This window comes from Aphelocoma coerulescens, chromosome 13, assembly GCF_041296385.1.
Source record: "Aphelocoma coerulescens isolate FSJ_1873_10779 chromosome 13, UR_Acoe_1.0, whole genome shotgun sequence".
NCBI lineage: Eukaryota > Metazoa > Chordata > Aves > Passeriformes > Corvidae > Aphelocoma > Aphelocoma coerulescens.
Genome location: NC_091027.1, coordinates 3,578,014 through 3,602,048, shown reverse-complemented (window position 1 = coordinate 3,602,048; position 24,035 = coordinate 3,578,014). Strand labels below are relative to the sequence as shown.

Below are 24,035 nucleotides of genomic sequence, written 5' to 3'. Positions count from 1 at the left end.
CTTCATCCTCGTTGAACACAGTCTCTTTTACTGCCCCAGCCTTTCTGCAAAACATGTTCTGTCCCTGGCTTCATTGAGTAGCATCGTTTATAATTAAGTCAGGAATAAACTGTAATAGGGCTTTCTTGGCCAGGTGTTTCCACGATGGCTTTCCAAAGCAGGTCCGAATTGGGAATGTGCAGAGCTACAGTGACTGCAGATCAGTGCTTGATCTCTGGACAGATGTGTTTTTGGGTTTATGAAATTGAAAATTTGAAATTGCCTGTAACAGCAGCTATATCTCTGCCCCTTTGTGTGCAGTTCAGTCTTGCTGTGGCTCTGCCAAGATGGTCACATCCCTGGTCACGCTGTTGGGGCACGTGGGGTGTCTGCAGCTGTGCCTCCAGCTGCACTGGAGGGGCTGGTGCTGCTCTGATTTTTATTCAGAGATGTCCAGCGCTGCAGGAAAGGTGCACCCTGTGGCTGTCAGCATTGCCTGTGTTGGTGGGCTTCTGATTTATGCCACTTCTTCCAGCAAGATTAATGGATTGAAGAACAGCTTCCAGTGACAGAGCCAAGAGTGGTTACTGGATAAGGGCTATTTTTTCCCCTTTTTAATGATGTGGTTATTTTCAAGGGAGGAAGATTGGTGGCAGACAGTTGAGGACTGCCAGTAGGTTTACCATAATAAAAACACTTGAAAATTTAAGCTTTCTTTGCTTGAAATGTTTCATTATTTGCTGTATGGTGAGAATTTCAGGAGGGTAAAGGTACCTGGCTTTCTAATAGAAAGCCTCCTCCTCAGGAAGCTGAGCCCCAATGTTTGGTATTTCACTTAGTGAATTGCAGTCTGGTGTGTTTAGTTGGCGTAGTACAAATTCAAGAGGTGACTTTGCCGGTGGTGTTTGTGTCACCCTGCTGCTGAGTCTTGGCTTGTGACCCCTTCCACAGTGATCATTTGGGGTCTTTGGTGGAGAGGGTTTGATTAAAAGCATCTGCAAGGTACAGTCTTGTTTTGTCCAGGAATAGCACAGAGTGATCTGAAATGCTGCATATCACCTCAAGTTTAGGCTGTAGCTTGCCCCATCTAAACAGCAAATTAATGCCAAACATTTGATAACAGAGTAGACAGTACTGACTCCCTTGAGGAGAACATCAAACAATGCAAAACCATGATGTTCCTCATCAATGGAGAAGGGCCTGTCCCTTCCTTCATCACTAACCAAGGCTCTAACCTGGTTTGATTTCTTCAGTGTATCTCCACCAGAGTTACAATGTGGTGCTTACCCGATCTGCAGTGGCTCACAAATTTTCTTGTTATTTAAATACTTCAATGTTTCCATGCTCTGAAGGTGAACAGTGCTGTGATCAGATGTAGGGGACTACATCTGAAGTTTATTTTTTAAAAAAACTTGGGCTTTCCTTAGCTCACAGAAAAGTCACTGTTACTGCAGGGCTGAATTTTTGGCCATCAGGATATATCAGCAGTTTGATCTTGGCATAGTAAATGCTAATTTTAATAGGAGTGAAATTTGTTGTATTCTGACATAAGAAATACATGCTTTGGGGCTATAATTTTCCTATCATGAGGCAGAGTTTAAAGGAAGAGACTTAACTGTACCTGGAAAGGACAACAGCTGCTGCTTTTGCTCGTCTGCTGTTGCTTTTTCAATGTTACACGTTTTGAAAGTCCCTAGCAGATTTTTTTTATTCTGTGTAAAGAAAAAAATGTAAAGGCATCTCTGGCAGGTTGGTGGGATTTAGGGAGAGTAGAGAGGAAAATTATGCAAGACAGTGACCTGCTGCAGTGCATCCTGTTACAAGGCTCTCCCTCAGGACATGGTGCTTCCTGATCTGCCTCTGTGACCCACTGGTGGGGACTTGGTGGTGGGTGATGGTGAGTCCAACACCTGACTGCTAATGCCGGGGAAATGAGAGAGGAAACTGGGCAGGAATGAGAATAGCTGCTGACTTCTTGGAAAGAGATTTAGGCATTGTCTGAATAGTTTCTTGAAAGCCACCTTTTCACTGGGCTGGGGTGTTGGAGGTTGACAAAGAGTTGATTTAAATGCAGACTTGCCTAAGGGCAGGGGTTGTGGGTGTCCGGGTGTCCTTCAGGTGGATCAATGTGAATGGCTCTGGCAAATCTCCAGCAAGGTTTTACTGCTCCGGCCAGTGACTCTTCTCAGGTTACAGTTGTCAGTAAGATGCACATCCATTGTATGTGTATGCACAGCATCGGAGATAATCAGCTGGGATATACATGTGCCCCTCAAAGCCCAGGCTGGAAATCTGTGTAAAAAAAATTTGAGGCCGAAGTCACATTTACAAGAACACAAGTAGAAAACAGGCTAAAAAAAAAGAGAGGGTTTGCATCTGAAAGTGCATCTGCATTTTAAAAGCAACAGCCAAGACAGCATCTCTGGTTCCTGTGCTCACAGATGCAGCTGGAGACACGGAGACTCCAGCAAGGCAGTGGCACAGAGAGGGGCTGCAGCCCCCTGCCCGGTGCTGTTCACATTCCCTGTTCCTGAACTCCTGCTCAGCAATAAGTTACTGTGTGGCTTTTGATGAGTGAATGAGAAGAATTTCAACAATGTAGTCTGTAACATCATTATGTGCCTTTTTTTCATGTGACAGGGTTTATTCTTTTGTGTTTTCTTTAACCACATGAAGAAGACCCATAAAACTCAACGAGAAACGGAATATACCTTTTATTAGAGAGGTCTGTTGTGTTTTAGTTGCTGGGATGTTGAACTGGGTATGGCAAGAGACGTGCCTCGAGCAGGGTGGTTAGCAGGATGGAGAAGTGAAGCAGAAAGGTGTGTTTGTGCTGTAACAGCTTTAATGAAGAGCATATTGCTTTGTGCTTATTGGCAGGAAAAATACCTAGAGTGCTTCTTGGAGCTCCTATAATGCTGAACCCACCTGGGACATGTTGGTGGGTGCTGCTAAACAGGCAGGATACCACACAACTGGGTACAGGGACTCTTGCATCCTGTGAAAACCTCTTGTACCTCATCTTGGCTCAATTATTGACAACACCAAAGCTCCTGGATCCTCTCCTTGCAGAGGTCCTGCTGGTAGAGCACATCCAGCCAGAGAGGCTGCGTGCTTCGCAAACAACACAGGACCTGCTCTCAGCTCTTGAGCAGTGACACAGAAATGTGCCGAATTAAACAGCCTTAGGGTTTGTGTATTGAAAGATTTTGGTGTTCTTGTGGCTGCTGCACAGCCCTGGGAGGCTGAGGGGATTTGGGTTGTCTGCAGAGTTGATACTTGTGAGCAGGTTTTGGAGACAGGCAAGGTCAGTGTGTCCGTCTGTGTCCTAGAGGGGGGTGATGCTGTTATGCTCCCTTTCTGCTCCGTAGTTTTGGGACAAAGCAACACCAGTTCTGCTCATACAAGTTAAGCATCAGTATATAAGATTTTTTTGTGATTGTACCTGTCTTTGGTTTAAATTATTTTCTGGTGAAGCTTTTTCTTGAGCACATCTGGGAAGCAGGGAAGTTACTAACTTGTAGATACCAACTTTTTTTTTTTCCAATTGATAAACACTTAATTTGCTGTTCTTACCATGTTTCAGCCAGGAAAATTTCACTGTCTCTTGCTACTACTTTTTCTGTATGTTGCAACCTTTGAAATTAACAAACTGGTGTCTGTAAAATAATGGGATCTGGTAATGACTCCAAATACTTACCTGTTCAAATGTGTGAAGTTTGAGTGCAGTCATTTACCAGAGGTCACGTTCCATACTAAAAAAATGACAAAAACCTTCTAAAATCCTCTTACTGTTGTGTTATTTCAGAAGAATGGGAGAACCATTGTGTTCTTTGAAGGTGTAGGAGCCACTAAGTAAAACCAGGACTTGCATTTAAATGTAAATGTCTCTGCTGTCCCATGTAATTTGCACACGGGGAGGGGGGGGAGGAGGCAAATCTCTTCAAAAGCATCTGGAGCTTTAGTGATTTCTTGTGTTCTGGTTTTTCCCCAAAGATCCGAGCCAAGAAGAAACCTACTCCAGTGAAGTATGAAGTTGGGGATCTTGTTTGGGCCAAGTTCAACAGACGCCCATGGTGGCCATGCACAGTTTGTCATGACCCAGTGCTGGACTGTCACTCAAAAATGAAAGGTACTGTATCTACTCAGACCACAAAGTGGAGGTGTTGTGTATGGTAGGATGCTGCAGTTTTAAATTAATTTAAAAAGCATTTCTGGCCCTTGAAGGGTGTGAAGAAACACTCTGCTGTGGAAAACAAGACCTGGATCCATAAAGTAGAGCTAAATGAAGGAGGTGGTGGAGGAAGAGGGGGCTGGGGGTGGTGAATTGGCAGAGAAAGCCGTTGGACACTTAGGCTTTTCTTCCCAGAGTGTTGGAAGGACGAGTAGCTGGGCTAAGCTCAGGGCAGTGCAGAAGAAAGAGCAGCCTCTTAAAAATGTGATGCAGAGAAAAAGGAGATCAGAGAGGTGCAACTAGGTGAGGAAGCAGAGCTGGGAAGATTGGAGTGTGTGAGGACACAGAGTTGTTCTTGGAGAATGGGAGGCAGGAGAGGCTGAGAAGTGGAGTGTGGGGTAGTGCACACTAGTGTGTAGCTGCTAAATGCTTGAAGGTGTGATGGGAGCGTGTACATGGAAGTGAAATTTTTGGGTCTTGTTTGGCACAGGAAAGCAAGGGGCTGTTGATAAGGAAATTCCGGAAAAACCTAGAGATGGAGCCACATATGTGAATATTTAGAGTGTAGTGTGAGCAAGCTGAGTGTGAGGAGGAGAGATGGGCAAATATGACAGAGCTGTGTGTGCTTGACCACAGGAGAGAGCCAGGAAGGGGGAAAGAGAATCTTAAAAGATCAAGACAGAGGCAGGTGAGTGATGCAGAGAACAGAAGGGAAGTGGTGAGTTGTTTGCTTTTAGGATCATACCAGATGCCATGGGGACACTGCCACAAACAAAAAGGCTAACTTGTTCCTGGTTTCCCCTTCTGATTCTTTTTTTTCTGTGAGCAAGTGGAAACCCCTTGAACTGGTGTCCTCTGCCACTGACAGCTCTAGACTGGTGAGATTGCCACTCACTACTGTATTTCTCTCCAGGTTTTGTGACCCTTGCCAGCCTAAGCACAACAAGTGCTGGGCACAAGTGGAGTTCTTTTTGAGTGGCCATTAGCTCAGAGACACTGCTGTTTCTCTAGAGACATGAAGTAGCTTTTCATACATGGTGCTATCCCCAAGTCTGGTTGCTGAAGTCTTCTTTCTTCACCTCCCCCTTCATCCATTGGGAGGCATTTATCCTGATTCTAGAGAATACTGAATGTGCTGTTTTAAATAGTGTCTTTCCAGCTCTCAAATTCCTGTTGGAGATGTTTCCAGAAGATATGCTGACATATATTCTCCCCCCACATCCCTCCTCATGAAGTTTTGGGCAGGATTTAATATATATAGCTGTCCAGTATACCCCTCTCAGCTTGTGCATGAGGATTTCTAAAAAAGGAATTCTGCAGGGAGGAAATGTTCATTTAGCAAAGTCCAGGAAGGCCTGATCTCCAGCCACATGAAGGACTCTCCCATCATTGTTTTATCTGTGTTCAAACCAGTGGAGCTCAAGGGAAAACTGTATTTTCCAGTTGTGGCTGTATGTAATCTGCTTGTCTCCCCTTCCCAATACCAAGGTGGCAAAGCAGGTTGGTCTGAACTCTGGCACTTTTGGGCAGGAAGAGCTGCTAGGCTCTGTGTGCATGGCAGGAAGCACAGTCCTCCTGCCCTGGCTCTCCTGTTGCCAAGGGAACGAGCCCTTCAAAACAAGGCAGGTCGCTTCAACCTCACTTGTGCTGAAACCTCTTCTCTTGGATTTGAGGAATGGTGTTTAGTTTAAGGCAGTTTACCTTTTCTCAGCAAGCTCTTGACTTGGAAGATTTTTGGAGCTGGAAGGTGTAAACTCAGTAGCTTGAGTCCCAGAACTGTGAATGGGGTGGGTGAAGCCTGTTATCTTTGCACTTGGTTTGATGTTCTTCTGGTCGTTGCTTGTCATCGTCTTGGTGGTCTCGGTTAGAATCTCAGTTTCAGCATCACTCAAGGCCAGGCTGCCACACAGTGCTGGCACCCTGGAAGAGGCAGCACAAACCAAATGGGCTGGAAGTGTAATCTGCCTGTTCAGAGAAGGTGTTTCCAGGAGAAGGTTAATACATTGCAGCAAACTGCAGGGAGAAGTTTATATCCCTTGTTTTCAAGTCTTTTTTTGCTCTGTTCTATTGCTTGTGACCTGTCCTTTTTCACCAGCACACCCAGTACTGATTCAGTTCTTATTTGTACAATGTGTTCAACATTCTTGCACAGAAAGTACCTTGAAAGAATCTTTGAATGTGCCTTTATGATTGAGTTTCTTCTCTTTCTCTGCTCTTCTGTGCCTGAAGTATGGAGAGACTCATTGCAACTAATGTTATGTCATGTTGCACCCAATCTTTTCAGTGTGTGTGCATGTGTTTGCTTAAATGCTGCTGATAATGTTTTGTGTCCTAAAGAAGGCTTTGTTTGGTATTAAAACATTGAACAAGATGGGATATATTGTGATGGGGGAGGCTCAACCTGTGTGAGTAAATTCTATGCAGAAGGATGTCAGTTCCGGGTGTTGCCAGCACCGGTGTGTTTTCCCAACGGTCAAGTGCTCTGCACTGTTTAATCATTAATCAGGGAGTAGCAGAAAATAAATGTTCTGCCTGGTATGTTGTGTCTCTCAAGGAAAAAAATATTTAGATATTTTTGCCTTTTTTTTTTTGCAAACAGTCTTCGCTGTAGGGAGATGACCAATCATAGGCTTGTTAATCAATTGTTTGTAAGAAAAAAAGCCCAGACAACTTAAAAATAGAGAGTAGCAATGTAGAATATAGACAGCAGCAATCAAAGGGGTCTCCCTTAGTTCTGAGTAGAAATCCCCAGAACTGGCATTTATGTGGGAATGTTGTGAAGCAAAATGTAGTTGAAAATTACCTGTCAAATTGTTCCTGCTTTCTGTGTCTCTATTTGTGTCTTTATTCTGTTACATACAAGGGGTTAATTCTGTTAAATTTCTCAAAATAGTTTCCAATCGGAGACCATACCGAGAGTACTATGTGGATGCCTTAGGAGAACCTTCAGAGAAGACCTGGGTTGCTGGGAAAGCTATTGTCCTCTTTGAAGGGAGACATCAGTTTGAAGAGCTGCCTGTTCTCCGGAAAAGAGGAAAGCAAAAGGAAAAAGGCTACAAGCATAAGGTGAAAGATCTGTTTTCTGTAATATGTTTTTATTTCTTTGAATCTGCACAGTACAAAATATTCCTTTGTGCCTGGAATTTTACTTTGACACCTTCTGTGAGACTGACTGCAGCAAGGCAGCCAGGGAAGGGATTCTTTGCATCCTTACAGCAGTGTAGTTTATAAACTGCCAGGAGTTTCCAGGCTCTCTTCTATGCTGGGGTGTGGCCTGCTGCTTCTATTGCCCCGGACAGCTCTGGGAGGCAGAGGAATCAGGGCTCTGTTGGTGTGGGATCTGTTCAGCGGCAGAGCCCTCTCCTGATGTGGATTGCAGCACTGCTAAAAAACTTCTGTGCTCTCTGGCAGCCTCCTTTGGCTGATCTGAATCAGAGGTGGAGTTGCACGCTTCACTAGATCACTGGTTGAGATAAAGCAGTGGGGTTTTTAGCACTGCTTCAGTAATTCTCTTTATAGAAACCTGTTAGGACTTATAATTTGACTTGGAAAATGCTTTGTCAGTGAGCCTGTGGGAATGAGTTTTGTGGCTCATCGCACCATCTCCGTTTCCAAACATAACAGCCCTGAGCAGTTGTAGCCAGTTAATGTAATGTGACACAGGGGTCTGGTCTATGTCTTTAGGAAGGTGACTGCAGAAATTAACTCGTTAGAATTGCTGAAGAGCTACAGAGGCTACTGTGTTACTGTAAGAGAGCAAATAGTTATACTAGGCAATGGTACCTGGCTTTTCTTTTTCTCTTACTCTAAAGCTTTATAACCTATGTTAGTGCAGAACCATCAGATTGATTGTGCTCTTGCAGACGTGAGTCCCTGGGGGCAATGGCCTCATCTGATTTTCCTTTTCCAAGGGCATGTCCAGTATCTTCTTTAAGGACTTCTCTCCTTGTGCTCCCAGCCCTCCAACAACTAGTGACATATTCCCAAATAACTTCTCTGGTCCTAGAAGTGCTGCGTGGCTGGAATCTCATTCTATATGTAAATGGAGTGCCAGCATGCCTGCAGTAGAGGGAATCAAATGTTTGTTGCTCACATAAATGTCCAGGTTTCCACCCCCGGAAGCCAAAATTGATGCAAAGCTGAGAGTATTTGGCTGGATTGCTGTCAGGCTTCATAAAACCTCTTGAGTCTGCTGAGATGAGACTTTGTTGGTTTGAGTTTTTCTTCAAAAGAAAAGTGTCAGCAATGCGAGTTGTTCCTCCTGCCTTGGAATTGGTTTTGGTTTTAGGAGCAGTTGTGAAGTCTTTGATTTGCTGTTGTGCAGCCAAAAACTACACATGCAGATAAGATACAAGTTCCTTGTTGATTTTGAGTATTAGCAGAGGTTCCTGGTAAGTATGCAGAGAGCTTTCTGTTTTTTCTAAAGGTACAGAGTTAAACGGGGAGACTTCTCAGGAACGGACATTGTGAACTTGATAGAGCACATCTTAAATGTGTGTGGATCTCATGTTTGTCCCAAGGTGAGTTGATGGAGAGGGCAGATCGTGCTCTGAATTCAAGGAATGCAGGAAGAATCAACAATGAGCACAGCAAACAGGTCTACTCAGATATTTTGAGGAAAACAATGCTGCATTTGCCTTGAGAGGCTTGTTGGCTGTAGCTTTGCATTTCTGTGCCAGGGATCCATACCATATGCATTGCCCTTTACAGGCTGTTGTGTTCAGGATGTGTTGGGATGCCAAGACATCTGGTTCCTCGGAGACCTGTACTTGCCAGGGACCTTTTTACTGTTCTGGGAATGCCCAGGGCGCAGCTGGAATGCAGGGTGCTTACCCAGGAGCAGTACTTCCTGTGTCTGCCAGACACAGTCTCAGGGAATCCATGTGATTGTCTTAAAGATGCAAAATGCAGGAATGTCACTGTGTTCTGTGCCTTGTGCTCCTTGCTTTTATCTCGTTGGTTACTTACTCAAATTTTGTCTTTCTCTTGTTTTGTCTCCAACTTTTAAGGTTCCTCAAAGATTTATGGCTAAATGGGAAGTCAGTGTTGGACAGGCAGAAGACATTCTTCTTGGGGGGCCAGAGGATCAGAAGTGCAGCCAGAACTCCAGCGAGCCGGACAGTGAGAAAGACGTGCAGTTGGAATACTACATCAATGGCCCTGGAGCAGAAAGGGACACGCAACTGAATGGCTGCTTTAAATCCTTGGCCTTTGACTCCAGACACATGGCCAGTGAAAAAGGAAAATTGCACATCAAGCCACACGTGAAAAAAACCTCTGAAAGCAGAAAAAGGACTAGAGTAAAAAAGAGTGGTGCAAGAGAGGAAACATCGAGGGGAGAAATCAAAGACAAAACACCAGAGAGCATAGTTAGAAACGTGATTGTTGGGGACCTACCAGAGAAACACGCGTCTCACGAGCTTCGCCGGATTGCCAACAGCCTCACAGCATCCAGTAGCACCAGGGAAAACCATTTGCTTTCCTCCTTTGGGGAAAGACGTTTTGAAAAGACACCTTTGAAACCGGACTATGAGAATCGTAAAAGTGATGCTCTGAAAAACACCCTCCAAGGGGATTTGTTTTCCAGCCCGTCTTTTGAGAGAGAGAAGAGCTCCCTGGGCATTTTGTGCAGTTCCAAGTTACAAATACACTATTCTGCGTCCGATGCTGGTGTTGAGAAAAAACAAACTGAATCAGATTCATCCTCTTCCCTCTCTGATGGTGGGAACAGTGACGTAGATACCATGGACCAAAGTTCAGAGAGAGCCTCTAGTGCTCTTGAAGTTAGTGATTCTTCAGATAAAGTGGAGAAGGAATTTCCTATGACATCAAGTGGAAACATTAAACTTTCCATGTATCTTTCTCAGAAGAGCAGCAGAAGGGCCAGGAAGAAGTCGTACAGAGATCGCAAACCTCTGGGAGGTTCAGTAGCCAACAGACTTGATGCTGAATTTGTGGATGGGGAGCTTGAAGTAGGTTTCTCTGATGCTGAGATGTCATTGACACCTCTTGAGTGCTCTTCGGATGTGAGAAGTGACAATCTTTCCCTAGCAAACAAGCACACTACCCCCCAAAGTGTTTCCAAGGACAGCTCCTGGCCTGCTGTAACAAATCAAGCAATCTTGAAACCGAAAAGCATGAAATTACCCCGAATCAGGAGTATAAAATGTAAACATAAAGAAAAGGTTGCCGGGTTGGAGCCTTCTCTTGCAAAAGAGGAGGGTGGTGTGAATCGCTGCTCTTCAGATACCAAAGGTTTCTCTGGCCTTCAGAGAGATTCTCTTCAGAGAAGTGGAAAAGTTGATGGTCAGAAACTGTTAAACAACATGCATGAGAAACCCAGGGATTCTGCTGAAATCGAAACGGCCGTGGTGAAGCACGTTCTGTCGGAGCTGAAGGAACTGTCCTGTCGGTCCAGGAATGAGGATGCCAGTGACTCTGGCACTCCAAAGGCCACAGTACCTTTACTTTTCTCTTCTGCCTCTGGTCATGGTCGTTTGCCTATTGAACCAGATTACAAATTCAGCACCTTGTTAATGATGTTGAAGGATATGCATGACAGTAAGACAAAAGAGCAGCAACTGATGACTGGTCAAAATATAGTCCCATTTCGAAATACCAGCACAGGTGATGGTTCTGGAAGCAATTCTGCGAGTGGTCTCAAGTCTTTGTCTATTGTAGGTCCCCCATATAAAATAGAAAAAAATGGAGATTGTGTCCAAGAAACAGTAACTCCAAACTCCGCTATAAGCAACTCCTCATTTTCACGCAATCCTCCAACCAAGTTGACAGGGATTGGTACTGGTAAAAGGGAGCCTGCGAGTGCTGCTGTTTCTGGGACAAATGGCACAAATTGCATGTCCAAACGCAACTGTTCAAAATCTAAGCAGTCATCAAAGCTTGGAGATAAAACAGTTTCAAACAGAAAGGACTTAAAACCAGGAGGGCCAAGTAAGTTGCTAAGTCGGTTACCCAGAGATTCAGGAGAACATGCATTCCGTGTGCACGGTTCGGTTACCAGTCCTCTAGGGAATGAGGCAGAAGATACTGAGAGGAAAGAGTCTATTGATTTAACAGAGCATTCAACTGATGAAGACTCTGCCTGTTTATCTGATGACAATTTAGGTCGTATTGGAAGGAGACCTGAAGCTGGTAGAAATAATGAGAGCTGCAATTCTGCTGAAAATGGGGAGAGTCCAGACTTGGATTCAGAGGCAAATAGTGAGAGCTCTCTTGGTGATGAGTCTAATGATATAAATCACGTAGCACCCAAAAAGCGATGGCAGCGTTTTAACCAAAGCAGTGCTAGATCTAATAAGCACATCAGTAGATCTAGGGAACAAGGAAACTTGGAGAGTGCCTTTGGCCTGAATTCTCCTGGCTTTTCACTGAAGGGAAATGAGTGCTTGGGACGTAGGCATTCCCCTCATTCAAAGGTGCTTGAGGGAGACCTGGCAGTTCAGGACTTTGAGAATCGTTTAGACTTAGTTGATAAACGTTTGAATGTATGTGGTAAGCCAAACACCAGTGTGATGGACTCAGAAACAGAGCTTGGCAACTTTGCTCCCCAGTCTGAATTCTCTGCACAAGGTAAGGGAGCTGGACTTGCGCCAGAGTGTGTATTTGTATACATTTTACACTTTTTCATTTAAAGGATAAGTTACAGAACTTGTGGCTGTCTGACAATGTGAAGATGTCTACGTCTGAGCAGAAGAAAGTGTGGGACCTTGGTTTGAGTTCTCTGTAAGCATGGAGAACAGAGGAGGCAGAGTACTTACCTGCTTGTACTCAGGTTATTGGTCAGAAAATTTTACACACGTTAAAAATCTTCCACAGTGAAAGGTAAAATAAGGATCCTTCTGAGCCTGGGATTTTTTTTAAACTTGCACCTCCATAATGTGTTCCTTAGCACCACAAGCTTAGTGTTAGTGGGATAGGTCAGTGCTAGAAAGTTCCAGGAAACTGAGCCCCAATGTCTGCTCTGTTTTTTGTCTTTTGTAGTGCTGTTTGACATTGGTTTGTTCTGTAGGATGTCCTCATGACGATGTGTTGGGAGTTTTTTGGGTTTTATTAGCTGCTCATAATGAATTGTGGAGCCCCACAGATTTCCTAATTTACAGTTCTGGTGTGGTTGCCTGATGGGTGAAAGAGAGAACAGAAGAGAGGGAAGCTGCCAGGGAGGCTGGGCTGGAGGTAGGTCTGGAATACGGCAGACAGAAGTAAGGCAGCAGCATTGGAAGGGAAATGACCTAGGAAGGATGAGGCTTCTGAGGACCAAAAGGCAAGGGAGCTCTGCCTCTTCCACAGAGATGGGGACATTTGGTTAAAGCCAAAGGAGGAAATAAAAGGGTTGTGTGTGGAAGGAGTAGGGCAAACAGAGCCATATTCAGCGTGTACCATCCTCAGGCTTCTGCAGGGAATCTGGGGAAACACACCTTAATAAAAACAATAAAATTAAGTTTTTACCTAGGTTTCACTAAACTAAATTGCTCTAATCTACTTATGATACCATCAAATAATACAGCTCATCAGAATTTTGAGCCTGTGTGCATTCTGTCACTTATGTGTTCTCTCAGTGCACATTTTGATGTTTGTATTTTGCTTTTTATGGTTGCTGGAGGCTGCCTGCACCTCTGTTTCAGTTGTGGCAAAGGCAGCTCCTGGCTTGGTGGTTGTGGGACCTGACCAAGGGAAGTTGCAGCAGGCACAGAAAACAAGCCTATAGGGTGTAACACATGGGGTAAAAGTTCTGGTTTTAAGTCATGACCAGCTTAATCATTTACTGACTCCTCTGGCTGGGTCTGTGTTTTTGGGGACTGAAGTCTCTGTAGAGCAGATGAGAGGAGGATGCACGTTCTGGGCTGTGCTGCAGGTTCCTCCTTCACACTGAGATCCAGACAGGTTCTTAAGGCTTCATGGTGGTCTGACAGTAGAAGCATCCCTTCAATGATGCTGTGTGAGGTGAAGATAAAAGTCTGCAGAGAGAGCTAGGAGGACCAGGTGCTGAGAGGCAGTAAAGTTAGGAGGGTAGTGGCAGAGGAAGGCAGCAGGCTCCAGGCGAGGTGGCCATAGTGGAGAGGAGTGTACATGGTCCTGGTGCTGCACACAGGGATGCAGCAGCAGCAGTCAGGGCCTGGGTTTGCTGGCAGAAGTGCCAGATCAGCAGCTGCAGTGTAAACTAATTCCCCTGCCCTATATAGCACGTAAGCTCTGTGCACACCCCCCTCCCTTTGTACAGATGTGCCGTGGGGAGGCACCAGAGCCGCTGTCAGGGCTGCTGTAACATCCCGGGTGCTGGTGGGACTGAGTAAACCTCTAATGCTATGAAAAGACCATTCCTTTATGTTGAGCAAGGCCTAGAAAGTAGAGAAAGTGATGCTTGAAGCTGGGCTGACTGGCTTGAAGTGATGCTTGAAGCTGGCCGTGTTTTGAAAAGATGTGACCCATCCTTGCCCACAGCAGGCAGAGTTTCAGTGTAAAGATCACAACAGATTGCAGTCACAACTGTGCCATTTCCACTAAGCTCAAACTACATAAAGTCTTCATAGTTAAATGTCATTAATCAATGGCCATAATTTCGCTACAAACCTTGTACAGTGAATTAGAGCAAATAAGGCAAAAGTGAAGATTGGTGGAAGTGGCTGATGTGAACAATTTTATAAATAAAGTCAGTTATGTGATTTGCCACTTCCAGTCAGACTGCATTTGGGGTTCTTGTATGGGATTGCTTTTGGGAACAAAAAGCAATTAAGCCAGACCTTTTGGCACACTGCTGTGTACTCTTCTGCAAGGCTTTGGGGTTCTAAATAGTTGCCTGGTGAGGATACTCATCCCATAACTGCTTATGTGCTGAAATGTGTGTTTCACTCAGACACCTGTGCAGAGTGTTAATAGACGCTGAAAATAGCTGTGTTTGAGAAAGTTGTTTCTTTCTTCTCTTTTGGCCAAGTTTAACATTTTCATGCTTGTTTAACCACAAAGCCACAATAAAATGTAGCAGTCTTGTCCAACATCCCTGTTCTGAAGCGTTGCATTGAAGTACTTTGTTATAAAATGCTTCTGTTTTAAAGAAGAAAAATCCACCTCCTCAAATGAAATGAATCAAAGAGAATATTTACTGTTTGTTCCAAAACTTACAGGAGACCGCAGGTGTTTTCATGACTAGGGGAAATCTTTGGGCAGTATTACTTAATGATTTTGAAAGCTAAAAAAGGAGATAAGTCAGAGGTATTCTGGGAAGTGAGAAAAAGATGTGAATGTGCATCACCTTGCTTTTGCAGCTTGCTCAGAAGAGATGTTATAGAGTGTCAGCATTCAGTTTTTTGGAGCCTGCCTATGCGTTGGTGTGTTGAGGTGATGTAATGGGTGGTTAGGGTTGTGGTGAGGAAACACCTTTTACCTTGCAATGGTACCACATTGTGCAAACACAAGAAGTGTCACAGTCACTGGCTCCCTGATCTCGTTGTGGAACAAACAAAGCAATAAATGGGCTTGCAGTAGCAGATGGGGAATTTGGAGCATACAAAAAAATGCCAGGGAGGAGGAGAAGGGAAGGAATTAAGTTTATGTGCTCGTAGTGAAACTAGAGACTGAAATGTGTTACGGGAAAACAGTGTTTTCCTGTGCCCCTGCACTAAAACCAAAAGGGTTTGGGTAAACAGCAAAAGAGTCCTGAGTTGCTAACGGCCTTTGGTTCTGGTAAAAGTACTGCAGGAAAGTTAGATGTAGCTTGGAGGGACATGTTGGGTAAAATTTCAGGAGCCTCTCAGTTTAATGTGTTTTGATTTCTTAGCTGAACTGCTTGAAGTCCTTAGAAATCCTCCTTGCTAAGTTGGGATTTTGGAAAATAGGAAACTCAAAAATTCTGAAACTGTCTCAAAGAGAAAGAATTATCAGCTCTTCCCACATGGAACCTCTGGAAGAGAAGGCAGGAACAACTATTCTCCACAGATGATGAGGACAGTTTAGTCTTGTGATCATCTCAGAAACACAGTCTTGAAGCTGCTTTCCTTTTTCTTAGCACATTCAGAGAGGAAGCGCCTTAGAAAGCCGAGTAAACGGCTTCTGGAATATGCAGAAGAATATGATCACTTGTTTGCACCCAAGAAAAAATCAAAGAAGGGCCAGGAGCAATTGCAAAAGGTTGGTGAAGGCCAGTGTGCTCTTTGTGGTTATTACTCTGGGGCTCTGGTCTCTGTGTGTTTGTGTTCTTGGTGGCTGAGTGTTCTTGCTGTGTGCAGTGCCATGCAGGATGAATGTTTTCACCAACATATTTCACCATGCCAGGTGAATTCTGTGGCGAGGTCTGAATTTGAAGGAGGCGTTCCTGCACAATGCAGTCCTGACAGAGATACCCAGCGGGGGCCAAGTTCTTTGGTTTCAACTCCATCTTCAACCAAAGAGTCCCCTCCCGTCCTTGAAGCAGAGTGTTCCTTCTCAGAACTAGGATCCCACTCCACTGATCCCCCTAATCAAGTTCCAGGAAGATCTTCAGATTTTCCAGAGGTGGTGCTGTCTTCCTCAGACGTTTCTGAAGTTTCTGCTTCTCCAGATGCAGAAGAGGGATTCCTGAAATCAGGTAAGTGGGAGGTTGTGTGATGCTGCTTTTGTAAGTGAAAGTATCACAAGTTCAACGGAAAGTGATGCTTGGGGCAGCATGAAAACGTCAGTGGCTGTTGGTCTGTTTGTTCTTGCTTTCCTTCACTCACTGACTGTTACTGGTGTTGAGAAGGGAGGGAGAGAGGTCAGATGCAAGGATGTTCAGTAACCTGGTGTTGTTGGCTTTCTGTGGACTCTGGTGGTCCTCTTTAGGTCCTGGCACAGAATGCCGCTTCTGTCCAGATGAAGGAGGCCACAACTCCTTTGCTGGGTTCTTGCTGTCCCTGCTTCCAAACAGTGACATTCCTTTAGCTTGATGGTCTCTTGCTGCTGTAAACCCCTTTGGATGAACATTGCTGTGCTGAGGGTGATGCACAAAGTCTGAGCTGCATTCCTCATGGAGTGATCTTTTGCTCCTCTAGTGAGCTCAGGGAGCTGTAGTACTAAATTCCCTCTGGAAAAACTTTCTCCTTAAGAGATTCTAAGCATCTGTAGAAATTTTTGTAGACTTGTGTGAGCTGCAAGCCAGGACCTTGGCTTTCAGTAAGGCACAGTGTAGAAAGGGTGTGGTCTGGGGGAGCCTTTTCCCTTTCCAGCAGTGTCAGTCTCAGTGTCTCCTTTCAGTATGTTTATTCTCTGATAGCATATAAAGACATGTCCAGAGTTAAAGCCCTGGTGTTCTGGCTGTGCTAACTTGGAGGGAACACTGTTCTTGTCCTGAAGGACTCGTGGTCAAAAAAAATTAAACCAAGCAGGCAGAGTTATGGTCAGGGGCAGGTCAGTTAGCCTGTCGTGTGAGGGAAGAGGGATTGCCTCTGGAGACTTGTGGATGTCATAAGTGGAAAGTTGGAGAGGATTAAAGGAGGAAAAACTGAGGATGTGAGCCCAAGATTGGAGGTGCAGGAGGACAGAACAGGCTGCAGCAGTGGGAGCCAACATCCAGTCTGCAGAGGTTGCGTAGCTGTTTCCTCTCATTTCCCCTCACCTCTTGCTGAAGTGCAGAGGAGTGGGGTGGGCAGAAGCTTGTCTTGAGGGTTAGGAGTGTGATGGATGAGCTCTGCCCACAGAGGTGACAAAGGGCACAGCCGAGACTGTCAAAGCCAGTGGATGAATGGGGTGGGATGGGTAAGAGGCTGTGTCTGTGAAGTGTCTGCACTCAGCATCAGCATTTCCTGGTTCTAAGTTTATACTGTTGCCAAAATTAGTCTGAATGAGCCCAGGTCTAGCAACTTGCTACTTCCCGAGGGCCAGCATAAAGCTTGAGTAGGAAACAACAGTGCAGGTTACACTTAGGTTTTTTGGGCTGTCTTTTCTCAAGTAGGTTTAACCAGGATTGTGATCTTCAACCTGTTTACTACAGCAGCATGAACGCTGGTGTGAGGGGTGTGGAAGTGTAGGTAGGGCTGTGTCAGTGGTAGGACTGGCTTATGCAGATCAAAGTGTTTGGGAAATTATGATTTGAATTGGGCTGGCAGCATGTGTTACCTGCTGGCAGTGAGTTCACAGTCTCTGTTCTGTGGGTGGATTTTTGTATTACATATTGCGGTGAACCTGAAGGTCATGGCAGACTGAGGTCTGTTTTTATTGAAGTTGTACAGAAGCAGGTAATTGGCATCTCTGCCCTAGGAGCTTATGATCCCAAAGACAGGGTGAAGCAGATTGTTTTGAACTGTTGGCTGATACTTACTGGTCTTAATCTGATTGAAGACAAGAAAACCCCTGTTTATCTGATGTGAAGGGTTCCATTGCAGGAAACTTCGAAAGTAAGCGTCAAAGGAAGCCCACTAAAAAGCTCTTGGAATCCAATGACTTGGACACTGCCTTTATGCCAAAGAAGGAGGAGTGGACTCCCCAAAAGAAGGTACTTCCCTTCCAGCTCTTTTGAAAACTGGATAGAAAACAAGCCTAGACAGCAGATCCTGCTGAACAAGACACAGTGCAATGGGATGTAGTTTTTTATTGGCTGTGGCCCAGGAGCAAAGGTCCACCCTTCCCAGAGGTGCTGGTTACTGTGTTATGATGAAATAATTCACTGTTCCCCACCCCTCCCCACTTGTAATGGGGATTGGATAGTTTTGGCTTAAAATCTCCTTTTTTATTGATTTATATGGAAAAGGAGTCATCTAGATGCTGGCTGGGAAGGTATGAGCAGAAATGTTCTGCACAGAGGCTTTCTGTCATGTTAGAGTGTAGCTTGAACTTGAACCTAAGGCTTTGTCCTTTTCCATCAGATTTCCTCTGAGCACTGTTTTCTTTGTTACCTTCCCAAATGAGCTGGTGAATGCAGAGCTTGAAGCAGGATGGAGGCCTGAGGTGAATCACATATAGGATACTGTGCTTGGTTCAGATTTTTAAAGAAAATGCTGCTGTTCTCCACTGAATACCCAATATTCAGTGACATGGATTGGAGAAAAGCTACTTATATTTAGTTCAGGTCATGTACCTGCACAAGTCTTGTTGCCACTGTTCCTAAAGTTGAGTAACAATGCTTCTTTCCTTTTTCTTTCTTTGTGTGGCACAGTCTTAGTACAGTTATCACCACTGCAGTAATGTAGAGGTCAGTGTATTTCAGTCTTAAGGTCTGTAAAAGTGTAAACTCAGAAGAGAGTGTCTTTTCCCAGCACCTAACAGAGTATTAGCAGCCTTTTTGGGAGAGCACAGGAAACAGTGAATGGTGCTGATGAGCACAAGACACATCAGACTCTGCGTTCCTGCCTGCCCAGAGACAGACTTTCACATGTGTGATTTATCACACACAAACCAAATGTTTTCTTGGAAAATCTCTAATGACTGATGAATTCATGACCTGGATGGTAAATTAGGCGTTGCAGTCATTCCAAAAGGTTGCATGGCTGAGGAATGTGTGCCTCTGTTTTCATCTGGTGACTTGACTCTGTCTCTTGTGTGTTTGTAGGGTACTGGCCCTTCAGAGAGTGACAGCTCTGAGCTCTACTCACCAGCCCACTTCCAGGACCTGGGAGAAGGTAAGTGAAGGCAGGGAGAGCAGGGCAGACTGTTGGTGACATTTGGATCAGTGTGTGGCACTATGTGTGTGTGTGTGTGTGTAAGGGCTTGGTGTTGTGTGTTCAGCAGCCCAGCAAAAGTTGCTTAAACCAGTATGAACTGGTGGTTCTCTGATGGCTGCAAGGCAGAGGGCCCAGTAGACACTCAGAGGCTGGTATTCCCCAGCCCTTAGGCCCTCAAAGAATATAGGACCCAGCCTGAAGCTCTCAGAAAGGCTGCAGAACTTGCCGGTGTCACCTGCAGCAAGGGAATTATTTCTGCATTTTCCTTGAATGGTCTTTCTGTTGCATCCCAGCTTCTGAAAAGCTCTTGGAGAAACAGCGGAAGCGGAAGAGACAGCGCCATACCTCTGCTGCAGTCCATTCCAAGAAGGAGAAAAATGAGGAGGGGCTGGGGGAGACCCCACACTCTGAGGTACTCTTGGGTCTTCCTACATGTTTTCCTCCCTATAAACTGTTTGCTACTTCCCAGGGCATTTGGCAGACCCTAAGCCAGAGGCATCTTTGGCCTGTCATTTGGGAATTTGTCCCACTGATGCAGCTGCATGAGCTGGGGTTAGGCTGAAGATACCTTCTTGATCTAGTAGCTGTTTTATAGTGATGCTTAACTCAGGCTCTGTTTTCAAACTGCTACTCAGCTAATTCTCTGGGAGAGAGGCGTTTCTGAACTCATGGAACCAGGTTTTGCCTGGTGTCTTGCTTTGCACCTCAGAAAATCAAACTGCTGTGAAAGGTCTTCTCTGGGGGTGGGACTCTTGTCCTTTCACACACCAGTAAGAAGCACAAGCACTAAACTGGACTTCAGCCCCTTCTGCTTGCACCTACACACCACGGTGAGCCAAGAACCCCATTGGAGGGGCTTGGGGGGGACTGTCTGTGACTGCTCACAAGAGCCTCTGATTGCATTCTGCCATCCAGCAGAAAGGGATAATTGGGGCAGTTCCCTCTTCTATGTATCAGCAGGGTCAGCATACAAATATCTCTGACAAGCACATTTTGCCTTTTAGGAATGAGCCAGTTATCAGCAAGTGTAGGGGAAGCAAGACTTCCTGGGAGAGGCAGGACACCTCTGGGCCTCTCGCCATCGCCTCTCACTTCCAGTGGCCCAGGTTCAGCAGCAGGCAGGATAGTCAGTATGTATTTCAGGAGCCAATTACAGATAAATATTGTTCTATTTGTTGTTGTTACACAGTTTCCAGGTGAGCTCAAACCTCACACCACTTTAAACCGTTCCAGCCATCCTATTGCATTTTGGAAAGCACATTTCTGATAAAGTTGATAAATAGGGGTAATACCCCTGGTCTGTGTAAGCTGTCCTGTGCTGGTGTTGGTGTTCTTTCTGAAATGTGCTCAGCTGGAATAATTTTCAAAACAGCCTGTATGAATACCTTTGCCAGTGCTGGGCAGGGTCAGTTAATATTGTCTGCTGTACCCACTAAGAGAGAGCAAATTCTCTGTGAAAAGAGGGGCAGTTCAGAGCAGCAAAGATCTAGGCCTCGGCTCTGAATCCTGCACCCACCACTCACTGCAGAGGAAACCCAGTCTTAACTGCCTCCAGCCTTAGACATCTGTGTTGAGTACCAGAAGTCAGGTATGGTGTAAACCATGCCAAAAAGTCAATGCTTGGCACCTTTGCAGCATCCATTTCTATGTGACTGTGTGTCTCTAGCTGCTGTGGTGGGTGTTCATCCCCTGGCTTAGGTGAGTGCTTGGAGTTCTGGTGAGTATTGGGGTGCTATGGAGATGCCATTGTGCTTTCCTGTGGAATTCAGACCATGCTGGTCCCTCAATGACTGCACACACTGGGCAAGGAAGTCCACTTTACTAGAAAAAAATAGATGGACTGATGATACAGCACAGTGAAGCCTTGGATCCAGCTGCCTTCCAAGGAAAAGAGGGCAGAGGAAAGCTTGTTGGTCTGGGCTGAGCTAAGCAGCTTTCTCTGACCTTGCCTGTCTGTGGAGCCAGGAGTGCAAATTTACAACATCAGGGCAGCAAGAGGCTGAGAGAACGGGATGGAAAACGCTGTTGAAATGGTTGTCAAGGTTGGGAGCCAAGGTTAGGCTGTGCCAAAGAACAGGTCAGGCCTTGGGATTGTGCCAGACACAGCAGCAGGGATAGTTCTGGAAGAAGACTTGGGATGAGCCCTTCTTTCTGCAGGAGGTATGTAGTGTTGCAGTACTTGTGCTGGGCAGGGGAAGGAGGGGGAACAGTGACAGGTCCTTGAGTGACGGCCTTGAGCAGCAATGCCTTTTTCTGTGTTCACAAAGCATGGGCCTTGCCCATCCTGCCTAGTTCTGATATCCCTTCCCTGTGCAGTTCTGGGAGCAGTGTTAGAACAAGGCTGTACTCCTTAAGGTATGTTGGACTGGCAGTAGTCTGTAGCTGGGACTTTGCCTTTTTTATTTTTTTTTTCTCTCAATAAAGTCAGTTTATACCATTCATCTTTGTATTGTGTGCTTCAATATACCCTCAGTGCATCTGTGCATCATTGCTTCACAGAAGGCACATGGCTTTCAAGTGTCCCCAAATACAATCATACTGTTGCATTCAGGGAATAGAGGAAATAAACAACAGTTCCAGGCAAAGAAAGCATCATTATCTGAGCAGAATACTAGCTTCAGGTTCTTCCAGCTTTAAACTTTAGAAGGTCTTTATGTCCTTGTTTTGCCCAGACTTACAATGTGTTCAAAAGGCATTCAATTCAGCTATTCAGCTAAGAAGCTTTAGTAGTGCCACAGATGAGCCTTTCCCATACAGAAAGTGGTGCAAAGCTCCCTCTCGTGATTGTTAGCTGGACACCCTGCACCAAGCGGGCCTGGAGGTGTGTGGGAGTGATGGCTGCTGCTTCTGCCAGCAGTTTGAATTGCTCACAAGGTCTCTCAGGTGTGCTGTTCGTGTCTGGGTGTACACTGGCTACAGCTTGGTGACCCAGAGAGGAGCTGGCAGCTGTGCACTGAGATCACTCAGCTGCCTGCAGTGAGCTGGCCTATTAAAAAGTGGCTGAGTCCTTAAAATGTTCTGGCTCAAAGCATTTGGCTATAGGCATCACTTTGGTGCTGCATTAATGGCCCTTAAATTGTACCTACTCCGACATGGCAGCTGGGGCTGGTGAGGCCACTGAAGTGTTCCCTAGATGTCCCAAGTGAGCTGGAAGCTGGCAGGATGGTGTTTCCTAGCTCTTAGTTGCCTGTCCTGACAAAATCTGTGTCCCTACTGCCAAATGTAGCTGCAGGACAGCTGTATTTTGTGGTAGAAACTAGTGTCTCTAGGATACCTGCTGTTCTTCCCTCTTAACAGTGCCTGGGCAGGTCTTCATGGACGTTGTGGGAAGTGGACACTGTAGGAAGCCTGGGCAGGATCCCTGACTTGGCCCATGAGTGTGTGGTTGGGCCTTTGTAATTTGAAACCCATCCTCTCCCTAGGATGCTCTTTCACCAGTAGATGTTATGGGCAGCGCTGTACACTCTTACAGGACAGTGGGAGACTCCACACCTCGGTCAGGATGGGGTGTAAATGCCCTGCTGTACTGCTCATTTTGGGGTTGGCTGACTTCTTCATACTGACATGGGCCTTAGGTACCTTTGTGTTTGTATTTTACATGGGTTAGGACAAGCTGAGATGAGTGTAGGGGAAAAGTGTAGTTCATTTAGTGTGTGACAGGTGCTATGAAGATTGAGGTTTTTGATTTGTGTTTCCAGTGCAAGTAGATACTGGGATGCTTCTGACTTCAGCTTACCTGATGTGTTTCCATTCAGGGCTGACTCCTTGTTCAGAGGGGATATGCACAGGAAGATAATTGCATTGAGTGTGTATTTTTATTCATCTGGTAAACTGAGAGCTCTTTCCTTTCCTTTCCTGTAAATCTTTTGGTGGATTTTGTATGGGAGATGTTCTCTCCAGGGTGGGTAACATCACACAGATTAACTGCCAAACCCATTAAGTGCTCAGTGGCTGAATTTGTAGTTTCCAAGTCAGGACAGGAACTACTGACAGTTCTAATCCTGGGTTTCTCTTTAAAGGGGGAGACATCAGTTCATGGGACTGCTGCAAGCCCCAAAGAGGGTCATGAGGAGGGGTCAGAGAATGACCATGGAGTGCCTTCGTCCAAAAAGATACAGGGGGAGCGTGGAGGAGGAGCAGCTCTCAAGGAGAATGTGTGTCAGGTAAGTGTTCTTGAAGAAATCTATATGAAACTAGCCCACTGTTAAGTGTTTTTGTATAAGTTCTGGGACACACTGGTACCCCAGGTAGCCTCCAATTACTTATTGTAGAATTAAACAGCTTTTTGTGCTCTGTAACAAGCATTTCCCCTGCAATAGCCTTTCTTCCTCTTTAAGTTCACAGAGGTTAGGGAGATGTGACCGGTGTAAGATACATTTTAGCCCATGTTGGGTATCAGGGAGTCGATGGTAAACAGCAGTGGTTATACACAAACTACCTGAGTTAATTGACACAAGGAAAATGTAGCATTTTTCCCCAGGGGGTCTCTGCTGGCATTTCGGCCAGCAAGGGGGTTGCTGCTGTCTGGGACACCGCAGGGAAGGAAATTGCTGCAGCTGATACTGTGTTTCTTTCCTCACAGATCTGTGAGAAGCCGGGGGAGTTGTTGCTGTGCGAGGCTCAGTGCTGTGGTGCTTTCCACCTGCAGTGCCTTGGGCTCTCCGAGATGCCAAAGGGCAAATTCATCTGCAATGAGTGTTCCACAGGTAGGGCAGCTTCTGTGAGTGCTGTGGGCTTACCTGGAGTGATGTGCCTGCTGTAGGGCTGCTAACTAGCTCTCAGTCCTCAGATTATTGGTTTGATGTCTGATGATGAGTTTCTAAGTAGAATCGTAGGATCACAGACTGATTTGGGTTGGAAGGGACCTTAAAGATCATCAAATTCCACCCCCCTGCCATGGGCAGGGGCACCTTCCACTAGACCAGGTTGCTCTAAGCCCTGTCCAGCCTGGGATGGGGCAGCCACAGCTTCTCTGGGCAGCCTGTGCCAGGGCCTCACCAACCTCACAGGGAAGAATTTTTTCCTAATGTTTAATCTAACCTACTATTTTTCACTTTGAAGCCATTAATAATGGCTTATAAATAAATATTAACTGGCCTTAGTGTTGATTCAGACAAGTGAAGTGCTAAGAAGTGAATGTCCAGGATCTGGTGGGAAAAGAGGGGCAAATTTTTAGCTGGGACTAGGGAAAGGGGGCTGGTGGGGAGGATGAGTCTGATGCTAGCTGAAAAGGGGGAAATGTTAAAGTAGAGTTACTG

The 24,035-nt window shown here is 45.5% G+C and overlaps 1 protein-coding gene across 3 annotated transcripts in view; it reads left to right on the top strand.

Moving 5' to 3' along the window:
* NSD1 (nuclear receptor binding SET domain protein 1) overlaps window positions 1-24,035 on the top strand; it is a 61,275-nt gene that overhangs the window by 12,742 nt on the left and 24,498 nt on the right. For 2 of the 3 annotated variants that reach the window (XM_069028571.1, XM_069028572.1), the window contains exons 3-12: window positions 3,976-4,111; window positions 7,047-7,219; window positions 9,163-11,743; window positions 15,174-15,295; window positions 15,440-15,731; window positions 17,503-17,612; window positions 18,666-18,735; window positions 19,071-19,189; window positions 22,797-22,940; window positions 23,360-23,483. In XM_069028571.1, coding sequence (XP_068884672.1) covers window positions 3,976-4,111; window positions 7,047-7,219; window positions 9,163-11,743; window positions 15,174-15,295; window positions 15,440-15,731; window positions 17,503-17,612; window positions 18,666-18,735; window positions 19,071-19,189; window positions 22,797-22,940; window positions 23,360-23,483 — 3,871 coding nt within the window. The remainder of the gene's footprint in view (window positions 1-3,975; window positions 4,112-7,046; window positions 7,220-9,162; window positions 11,744-15,173; window positions 15,296-15,439; window positions 15,732-17,502; window positions 17,613-18,665; window positions 18,736-19,070; window positions 19,190-22,796; window positions 22,941-23,359; window positions 23,484-24,035) is intronic. The other variant, XM_069028573.1, reaches the window with a different exon arrangement.